This window comes from Branchiostoma belcheri, unplaced genomic scaffold (assembly GCF_001625305.1).
Source record: "Branchiostoma belcheri isolate BF01 breed outbred unplaced genomic scaffold, Haploidv18h27 scaffold98, whole genome shotgun sequence".
NCBI lineage: Eukaryota > Metazoa > Chordata > Leptocardii > Amphioxiformes > Branchiostomatidae > Branchiostoma > Branchiostoma belcheri.
In genome coordinates, this window is record NW_017804664.1 from 698628 (window position 1) to 709752 (window position 11125).

At 43.1% G+C, this 11125-nt stretch overlaps 2 protein-coding genes across 2 annotated transcripts; both read left to right on the forward strand.

The window, feature by feature from the left end:
• Positions 1 to 2366: 2366 nt before the first annotated feature.
• LOC109461960 (tetratricopeptide repeat protein 28-like) lies at positions 2367 to 7620 on the forward strand. The gene is made up of 4 exons (XM_019758439.1): positions 2367 to 2646; positions 2918 to 3103; positions 3396 to 3539; positions 3788 to 7620. The coding sequence occupies exons 1-4, from the start codon at positions 2367 to 2369 to the stop codon at positions 7159 to 7161; spliced, it is 3984 nt and encodes a 1327-aa protein (XP_019613998.1). The 3' UTR covers positions 7162 to 7620.
• Positions 7621 to 8439: 819 nt separating this feature from the next.
• On the forward strand, positions 8440 to 10520 carry LOC109462011 (P2X purinoceptor 7-like). Its single transcript, XM_019758497.1, has 3 exons — positions 8440 to 8830; positions 9672 to 9893; positions 10258 to 10520. The coding sequence occupies exons 1-3, from the start codon at positions 8667 to 8669 to the stop codon at positions 10415 to 10417; spliced, it is 546 nt and encodes a 181-aa protein (XP_019614056.1). The 5' UTR covers positions 8440 to 8666; the 3' UTR covers positions 10418 to 10520.
• The last annotated feature ends 605 nt before the right edge of the window (positions 10521 to 11125 follow it).

Below are 11125 nucleotides of genomic sequence, written 5' to 3' on the forward strand. Positions count from 1 at the left end.
GGGGGGGGCAATATGGCAGCCAGACCTCCAGGTGTGGTCGAGCCTTTTGTTATGGTGTACGTTACGCCTTACCCCCATAGAAACACTGTCAAAGACACCAGTGTTCCGTTACGTTCCCCATTATGCCTTGAGGTAACACATACCGTACACCTGTTACAGCCCCGACTCAACACACAACGTCAGTGGGGAAAAGAGGAAGACTTCCTTCTTCTGACGGTGAGTATAAGAGAAACGCATATTTCTTTCTCTCGGAGTTTCTCTAAAATTGTTCTTGTTTTTTCTCTCACTACTTTGTACACATATATACCTATTGTATATTCGCAGTAACATGCTTAAAACGTATTCAAAGATAACAAATAATCTTCACATGAATTGATAAGCTGTAAACCAGAGGAAGAAAGGTAGAAAGTTGCTTATTCCGACGCACAACCTCAACGACGTCCAAGGATTCAAACACTGACTAGAACTTACACAGTAACAGTAAACAAACATACGACCTTCATGGCAACAGTTGAATATTCCAGCATAGCAAACATTAGATCGACTAGAATGTCTAAATGTTCTTGTCTAACCCTATCCAGACTGTTATGTGTGTGTGTGGGTGGGGGGGGGTATGAAGCTCCTGATAAGGTAGGGGGTTGGGGAGGGAGAGCTTTTAGAGGTCAGCCTCTAGTTACTCCTTAATTACTGGATAAACATAGATGATTTAGGAGTACGAGTTCACTTTGAGCATGCATCTGTGTCATCATTTAGATTACTAATATTCCCTTTGATATACTGTGTCCATGTTGTCTTGCGCCAACAACGTTAGGAAAGGTAGGGAAAGTTGTTGACACTGACTGTTCCGCGGAACATACCAAATTTGGTTCAGGGCGGGGAGGGGATGGTTTGGTGGACAGCTGGATAACAACTTGTGTGGTTTAAAAACTAACACGTTCACTTTCAGTGGTCGCATTTTGGGTCGATTTCTTTTTGGGAGACACAATAATGACATGACACGACACAGGCTAAGACCGGTATTCTTTGAGATTGCCTTGCTAAGCTTGCTAAGCTGTTTGCCTTGCTAATCTTCATTGTTTAAACTTGTCTTCCAGAATATTTTGTTCATTTGCTTTAAGAGTGAACATATTACTTTCTAATGAGAAGGATTGTCTAATGAGTAGCAATTTCTCTGACCTATGGCCTTGTAGCACTCTCTGTTTACGCACAGAGACTTAAGAAATAACACAACAATCAGATCATAGAATCATAGATGAGGACAGTAATGTATAAGGGTAAAAAATCTTTCTTTCGTGTCTCTGAACTTTAGCGAATCTCGATAAAACTTCCTTAAGCAGCGATGGCGGACTGTTTGCTCTGACGAAGTGGTAAACATGTCCGACTCGGTATTTTGGGCAACAACATGGCTGCCAGCCTACCTTTTGTTACTGTGTAAACTGCATGGTGCAACGTTACACCTTACCCCCATAGAAGCACTGACAAAGACACCGGTGTTAAGTTACTCTCCAAGCAGAGGTTTGGGTTTGGGGTTATTTTCAGTGTGGTTAAGGCTTTTCATCGGGGTTTCTCTTTTGCACTGAATTTTGGTGGGGGAAAAATTCAGTGCAAAAGAGAAACCCCGATAAAAAGCCTAAAACACGCTGAAAATAACCCCAAACCCAAACCTCTGCTTGGAGAGTATGTTAAGTTACGTTTCCCATTTTTCCCTGCCGTAGCACAAACCGTACATTCGTTACAGCCTACGTTCAACACAGCGTCTCCGAGGATTCCAGTCATGCTAATTGTGAATCAGTCCACTATAATTATATAATTCAATTAATTTGGAAGACTTTTTAGGCAGACAGGCATCGCCGCTATGTACACTTATGGTCGAAGAGCCGTCCATTGACCATAATATCCCGTGACATAAACACAAAGAGATAATGACTTGGCAAATCCCCTGACCTATGACCTTCTGGCAGTCCCCTAGGTCTAATAGCTCCCGGGACATACCATCTCTGTTAACGTGTGGGGGCATCTGTATGGTTGACAACTAAAACCTCCCATTTCTATCGTTACTAGTAACGTTACTGGTATCTTCTTGAACAGTTGACTTGAGTTAAGAGGTGGAAAATGCTTGCTAGTACTGAAAGCTGCTGACTTGTGTAACTATTATGTAAAGGGTGTCATTCATGGAGCGTTTTAAGATTTGGCACTGAATGCTTCCCTCTTCAAAGCAGTGTCAGTGTACTATTGAATGTAATTATTGATTGACTTGCCTTATTGTCTTTTCTTCTTGTAATATTTTACAAATGTTACAGTTATCAACCGTATTTAAAGTTACCCACTTCCTCATTTATCTATTTCAGGCTTAACACCGTACCAACATGGCTCAACTTTCCAGACTGGCCCAGCTGTACTCCAATATCTCTGTCAATCTGACAGAGGATGAAGTTAGAGATCTTAGATCCTTACTAGCTGTTGATAAAATTCTTGGCAAGGCAAAAACTGAAAAGGCAACACCGCTAGAAATCTTTAACATGTTAGCAGACGACAAAACGATTGGAAGGGGAAATCTGGGGTTCCTTGTGCAGGTTCTAAGATGTCTCGGAAAGGGAGAGTTGGCAGAAGAAGCCGAGCGTCTTGAGCAAGAACACAAAATAAAAGGTAAGTCTGAAGAATACAATTAGTTCAAATCCAGGAGGTATTATCGTAGTCATGTTAACATCTTAAAATCTTGAGAGTTTAACGGTAATCCAACCACACACACACAGAGTCAGTCAATCACACACACACACACACACACACACACACACACACACACACACACACAGTCAGTCAGTCGCTCGCTCGCTCGCTCACACATCTGCTGATAGATCATTACCAATCCAAATGCAAAACGCGTCAACAACATCCCTTGATTTCCTGCAACCCACAGAGACGGAAACCACAGTCGTGACACCCGACGTCAACGGATCAGAAGACGAACAAGTAACAACCGAGTCAAGAGTCGATGCAGCAACACTTACTACAAGAGACAGCACGTCAGAAGACACAGAATCGGAAGAAACAGAAGTTAAGGAGATCATCTCTACTGAACACTCTCCCGGGGAAATAGCCACAGGTCAGATTGTGTGGATGTGACTTCGTCTTCGTCTTTAATCGACAAATAACCCCGCGATGGGTGCCATTAGGGGGGGAGAAGAGGTCAAGGCTAAGGCGGACAGGCCGCCAGCCCGGCCCGGAACGACTCAACATTGGGAGCCAGAACTACCGGGCCGGGTTATGACTGATTTGATTCTTGCCATAACGTGAATAATTTGTGATGTAAGTCAGACCAAAAGTTTTGAATATTGATTGCGTCGATTAAAGTATTTAAAACTATCCATTTCCATTGCTGCTGTTTGTATGCACAGATCAACAGACGACAGAGACATGCGATGATACAGACGTGCGTAGTGAAACTTCCGAACTGGCCTCACTGCACATCAGGGAGCTGGAAAGACTGGTGTGGGAACCCATGAAAGCATTAGGACCCATTGAACCGGACACATCTGCAGGTAGGCTCGGTTGATATCATTGGCGATCGTCCATGCATTTTATCTTATCATTTAAATGTATTCTATTATCTATGTACTACTAACTTGTATTGATTATCATTGGAAAACAAAACTCGAACTATAAAACAACACCTTCGTTCTTAGCAAATTTTTTTGCTAAAGCACACACGCACAAATATTCTTTCTTTTTCTGACGACTCATGAATTAAAACGATTTCCCATTTGATTATCTTTGTCCAATTCCTCAGGTGTTCAGGACGCCAAGTCCAGGTTAGAGACCCTCCTTGCTGAGCTGGACACGCCTGCAGTGATGGCAGACCAGGAACAACAGTGTGTCCTGTACTGTCAGATAGGTGATCTATATAGGGCTAAACTATACAACTTAGAGTTAGCACTGCAGTATTATAGAAGCATGCTAGAACGTTCGCTTGTAGAAAACAGCAAACAAGCAAAGGCCCATAACAGACTAGGTTTGACCTATGACATGTTAGGTAAACATGAGGAAGCCACTAGGAGTCATGAGAGAGTTCTGGAGATCTGTAGGGATGTAGTTGGGGATGACGTTGACCTCTGTGTAGCTTACAAAAACTTAGGATCGTCATTGATATTGTCAAGTAAATTGTCAGATGCAAAGGCTAATTACAAAACAGCCTTGCAATTGGCTAGGAATACAGGAAACAAGATGGAAGAGGTGTACATTCACTGTAAAATGGGTGATCTACATAGGGTTCAGCTAAACGAAGCACAAGTCTCCCACAAACACTACACAAAGATGTTGACTGTAGCTTTGGAATTGAGAAACATGTATTGGGAAATGCTAGCTTACAACAGATTAAGTCTGGCTTGTGAGGGAATGCAAGATAACGAGCTAGCGCTAGAGTGGGCTCAGAAGCACTTAAAGATGAGCCAAGTAAGTGCAGACAAGAGAGACCAAATATTAGCTCATATGAATGCTGGTGTTTTATCAGTTAAGGTAAACCAGACAGCATCTCAGCTTGACACAGCCTTAGAGATGGCACAGGAAAAGGGGGACGAGTATGGCCAAATGTGGGTTTACATGCGCATGGGTGACATGCAGAGGGACAAATGTAATTCCCCACGTACAGCCATCCACTATTATGAACAGGCTCTCGCACTAGCCAGGCAGTTGGGGGACAGGCGCTGTGAGGGAGTGGCTTATAACAGGATGGGACTGGCCCATTTAGAGAGGAGGGAGTATGAAGCAGCTCTAGAGTGGTATAAAAAATACCTTACGATTAGTCAAGAAATTGAAGACAAGAAAGAAGAGGTAACAGCGCTCGCGGCTGTGGGAAATTCCTACAGATTACTTGGAAAAGCCGAACAGGCGACATCCCACTTTGACACAGCCTTACAGCTGGCACAGCACACAGAGAACCTACAGGGACAGATGGATGTTTACTGTAAGATGGGTGACTTGCAGAGGGAACAACTCCACTCCCCACGTACAGCCATCCAGTATTATGAACAGGTTCTCTCACTAGCCAGGCAGTTGACGAAAAGTATTGAAACAGCTTCGGCTTACGAGAGGCTGGGACTGGCCCATTACGAGATGGGGGAGTATGAGAAGGCTTTGGCGTGGCATCAGAAGCACCTAGGTATGAGTCAAGATACTGGAGACAATAGACAACAGATTAGAGCACACGCAAATCTTGGTTGTACCTACAGGCTTCTGGGTAAACTTGATCTGGCAACATCTCACCACGGCACAGCCTTACGGATAGCAGAGCAGACAGGGAATCAACATGAACAGATGTCGATTTACCTTAAGGCTGGTGACATGCATAGGGAACTACTCCACTCCCCCCGTACATCCATCCAATATTATGAACGGTATCTCACACTAGCCAGGCAGCGCGAAGAGGGATGGGCTTACAACAGGTTAGGATGGGCCCATTTTGATATGAGGGAGTATGAAGCAGCTCTAGAGTGGCATCAGAAGGCCCTGAAGATAAGTCAAGAAATTGAAGACAAGAAAGATGAGGTAACAGCACACACGGCTGTGGGAAATGCATACAGATTACTTGGGAAAATAGAACAGGCGACAGCCCACTTCGACACAGCCCTACAGCTGGCACAGCAGACAGAGAACCAACATGGTCAGATGGATGTATACTGTAAGATGGGTGACATGCAGAGGGAACAACTCCACTCCCCACGAACATCCATCCAGTATTATGAACAGTATCTCGCACTAGCCAGGCAGTTGGGGGACAGGCGTGAGGAGGCACAGGCTTACAACAGGTTAGGTCACGCTCATTATGGGATGAGGGAGTATGAAGCAGCTCTAGAGTGGTATCAGAAGTACCTGAACCTAAGTCAAGAAATTGAAGACAAGAAAGAAGAGGTAACAGCACATGTGAATGTGGGCGTTGCATACAGATTACTTGGCAAAACCGAACAGGCGACATCCCACTTCGACACAGCCTTACATCTGGCACAGCAGACAGAGAACCTACATGGACAGATGGATGTTTACTGTAAGATGGGTGACATGCAGAGGGTACAACTCCACTCCCCACATACAGCCATCCAGTATTATGAACAGTATCTCACACTAGCCAGGCAGTTGGGGGACAGGCGTAAAGAGGGAGTGGCTTACAACAGGTTGGGAACGGCCCATGTTGATATGAGGGTGTATGAAGCAGCTCTAGAATGGTATCAGAAGCATCTGAAGATAAGTCAAGAAATTGAAGACAAGAAAGAAGAGGTAACAGCACACACGGCTGTGGGAAATGCATACAGAGTACTTGGAAACATCGAACAAGCGACATCTCACTTCGACACAGCCTTACAGCTGGCACAGCAGACAGAGAACCTACATGGACAGATGGATGTTTACTGTAAGATGGGTGACATGCAGAGGGAACAACTCCACTCCCCACGTACAGCCATCCAGTATTATGAACAGTACCTCGCACTAGCCAGGCAGTTGGGGGACAGGCGTGAGGAGGGAGTGGCTGACAACAGGTTTGGTCAGTCCCATTATGACATAGGGGAGTATGAAGCAGCTCTAGATTGGTATCAGAAGCACCTGAAGGTAAGTCAAGACATTGAAGACAAGAATAAACAGATAACAGCACACACGGCTGTGGGCAATACATACAGATTCCTTGGAAGAATCGAGCAGGCGACATCCCATTTGGACAAAGCCTTACAGCTGGCACAGCAGACAGGGGATCTACATGGACAAATGGGTTTTTACATCTCCATGGGTGACATGCACATGGAACAACGCCACTCCCCACGTACGGCCATCCAGCATTATAAACAGGCTCTCGGACTAGCCAGGCAGTTGGGGGACATACATCATCAGGGAGTGGGTTACTGTGGACTAGGAGCGGCCCATTATGAACTAAGGGAACATCAAGTAGCGCTGGGGTGGTTCCAAAAGTATCTTGAGATGAGCCAAGGAAGTGGGAACAGGAAAGAGCAGATAACAGCACATCAAAACATGGCTGCTTCCTGTCACGCCATAGGTAAACTTGACCAGGCCAGATCTCACTATCAATCAGCCATGACCATCGCCATGGAGACAGGAAACAAACAGGAACAGCAAAATATTACCGAGACTCTGGCAGGACTTCAAAGCTGCGTAGTGTAGGGAATGTTGCGTGTGATGCGTTAATGTTGATAGTTGTAAAAAAAAAACCCATAGAGTTCTCACTACAGGACTCAATTAAGGGGATATTTTGGGGCACATATTCTCCTTTTTTTTTTTTTAAATGTAAACAAAAGTTTGTGGTAGATGTTAAGTGAAGGGAAAATAAAATAGTGATGGCATGAGGATGGTCTTGTAGTTAGGGTTGTTGACTGTGTTCTACTACCGCCATGGAGACAGGAAACAAGCAACAATATTGACATTACCAAAAAGCTAGACAGTCTTCAACAGTGCCGAGGTTTAACAATAAGTAAAATGTTGTGTGAAAAATACTTGACTGAAAAAGCAATCAGCCAAATAACAAACATCATTGAAATGAAATTCCTTTATTGTACATTCATGCCACGACGGGCTAGGTACAGGTCAAGATATAACAGACACATAACAAACGTATATAGAGAATTGGAGACAAAAGATGCACTACTTGACTTAGACATACATACATACATAAGGAACATACAAGGGTAAGCAAAACTAGGTGAAACATCTGACAGCTAGGCAGGGGGTGATAGCCCAACATCTGCTTCGAGAAGACCCTATTGTCGCACACCCGGAATAGCCAGAGATTATTGTGCTGTTTCACAAGTCCCTCAAAATAGGGAGTTTTCTGATGGAATATCACATAACCTACGAAAACGGCTACGGCGTAAAAAAAAACAACGTGCATCATCTCCAACAGCCCACATGCCAAATTACACACCAATGCAGACAACGGATCGTGTACTGCGAACACAAACAATCCAACGGTCCGCAAGACTGCTATAACTTCCATCAAGGAGTACATATATAAACAAAACAGTACAGTTTAAAAAGTTCAAAGCGTATCTTGTATTTCCTGTTTTATTGTTTTAATACCTACAAAATATGATAGCATTTAGAGTGTGGTGCATGTTTATACTATCAGAACGTTCAGTTTAATGGATTATGTTTTTAGCCGATTTAGTGATGGACACATAGTCTGTGTTACGTTGTCTTACAGAGACGTTACTGTTTAAATAATGTTTTGAATTGTTTTACTGCAGAGATGCTGAGTAACATAAAAGAGAAACATTGAAAAAGTTATGCTGCTGTTCATTGTCATTCATCCTAGTCGATCATTTTGTGATCTGTCTCTTAAGGTTTAAGCAAGTCAAACATTATGGACGCCTTATCACTGATGTATTAAATCTTCATTAATTAGTGTATATTGTAATTCATTACACCGCGCATATATATTTAAAGCCCCTATGTAACAGGGAAAATAGACTTAATCTGTTGTACTTAATCTGAAGATTGTCGGTTGTGCTCATAAATTTTAGCAATCGCGTCCACCAGCGCGCGCTCGTTTTTAACACAGCGCGCCAAACATCTTGGGTTTCCTTGATCTCGGCAAATCTGGGTGATGACGTCACGTGACGTCACAGTAGGAACGCCCACCCGCCGACGGGTCAGAGGAGAGGTCGCCCAAAATGGCGGAAGCCATGGAAGTTGGTGGAGAGCTCGAGTGGGGCGACGCGTACGGCGTTGGGGGCGTTCAACCTTACCAGTTTGAGCCCGAGGCGGCGGAGGGAGAAGACGGGGATCCAGAGGCACCAGATCGCGGGAATCAGGACCGCCGTTCAAACCGAAACTGGTGTGTATACGCTGAGCCGCCCCGTTGCGTCCTTCAGTTCCAAATTGCTTTGTACGCGATGAAGGTACTGTGTCACACTGTTTTATGTGCTACTTGGTCTGCAAGGAACTAAAAGTTATGTCACGGATTAATTGTTCCGAATAATTCTGAGGGCTCAGCGTACGAGCAGTTCGGCGTTGTGACGTTTTATGGTTCGTGAAGGGGGAGGGGGGCTCGGTGGTATTCTGTGATAAATTTTTTTGTCGCGTCGACGCAGAAGTAAACGCTACGAAAGAAAAACAGGCTATTCGTCAGCTACGCACAGAAACTTTATTCATGAATGTTCATGAATGAACTATAAATCTTTATTGTTCAAGTAGTTTATTTGGCACAAATTGTGCAGAAAAAGTCAAGTTGCATACATTTTCCTCTCATCATCCAAACAGCACGTTGTAAACATTAGATTTAGAACAGATTTCTTTGCGATAAACTTTTCGACAGCACGTAAATACATGTATCCTAAACCAGTTTTCTTATGTGTATCATATTTTGAATAGTTGTTAAATAAACTCTATTTGCCAGAATTTTGTTGTCTTTAATTTTGTGCTGTTTGTGATAAATATATCCACAGAAGTGTGTGTGTGTTTACCAGTATGTGTGGTTGAAGACACGTCTTTTTTTTAAACACGCCAGAGACATTGTACAACGCTAAATTACTTATTACTAGTAGGATGGACATTTTGAATAAGTCATCATCATACCTACCTGCCTAAAAATTTATTTAATAACATTGGAAAGTTGAGAGTGATACAACTATTACCTATATGGTATATGTATCACATAATTCTATATAACATTTCAGGTGCAGATGTGATAATTGCCGTATAATGGCAACCACAACAGAATGTGTCTGTTGTCAAGAACACGAACAAATTAGGAACACTATGGAGGGGGTGTCTCCAGCCCCCAAGTGCATAACCATGCACCCTGGCTTCTCATCAGTCTGTCTAGACATCTGGGCACTACAGTGTGCTTACTACCAGTACAGGCAAGAGTATGGGCCCAGTCAAGATCCAACCCATGAGTAAGCTACCTAGCGATATGCACGTTCTCTGTTTCCAACTAATAAATTAACATTAAATGTTGATTGCAGACATACTAGTATCTGTATGTGCATTACTTCAGCAGTACAAGTTTACTGAGGGTATGTATCTTATGACCACTCAATTTAAATTTAGTACCAGCAGTCACTGTTCAATCACGGTGGAAATATTTTCCTGTTTCCTATAGAACTGATGTGCACAGTTTCAGTTATGAGTTAACCAGTGAAGTTCGTTATCTACTAGTAATCTGTAGTCCATATAAATTTGATACAGACTTATACAAGTTCACAGTTTAGTTGCTACAATGGATAATGTAAAAAAAATTAACCAAGCCGTCCAATTTAGGAGGTACCGGTACATTGCCTACCGCCAGTTGGTGCGTTGGTGCTGGGGGTGGCTGGGAAGAGAAGTGAGAGTGGTCCTCCCTGCATGTGCAGTGACAAAGATCAGGGACACCTTTCCGTCAGCACAATACACAGGATTCCAGTACCCTCCACTGAATTAGTAGTAATGGAAGGCTAATGTTGTCAGCCACAGAATAGAACTTGTTAGAAGTATAAGTTTACCTAAGTTGGTTCAAATGTTGATCAGGGTTTAAAGTTAAGGGTGTCTCAATATATACATGTATACAAGAAATTTACAGCCATGACAGCACAGTGAAACCATCCTTTCTTGATATGGAAGGATGCCAACTTGTACTAGTACTACATGTGTGCTTTATTACTACACTACTGTACTGCAGAAGAAGAACTGTACTTTTACTACTATTCATCAATGCTGAATCTTGTTCTGTGGGCCTGGATGGCAGCTTCTTTGTTCAGCCTGTCAGCACCACTAGTACTTGTAAGGGTTGGTGGTATTTCCATCAGATCATCATCCACGATAGCTTCTTCGCAGAGCCTCACTGCTTCTTCTGTGAGTTCAGTCACATAGTCTGCATTTTACAGGGAGAGAATTGTTAGTTGTATTGGATGGTAAACAGTAGCATATGCATTTTTATAAAATTAACCCGGTGTGACCTTATAACAATATATAGAATGGCCCTAAAAAACTATGTCTGAGCTAACCTAGTTTATATCAAGATAATTTAACCCAGGAGTACAGTAGATAGTCCTTACCAAACGTGCAGCTCCCTTGCACTGCCTGCACTGTGCATGACTTCTTGAACTTTTTATACCTGATCTTATAGATTCTCTCCCCATCCTTGTTTCTG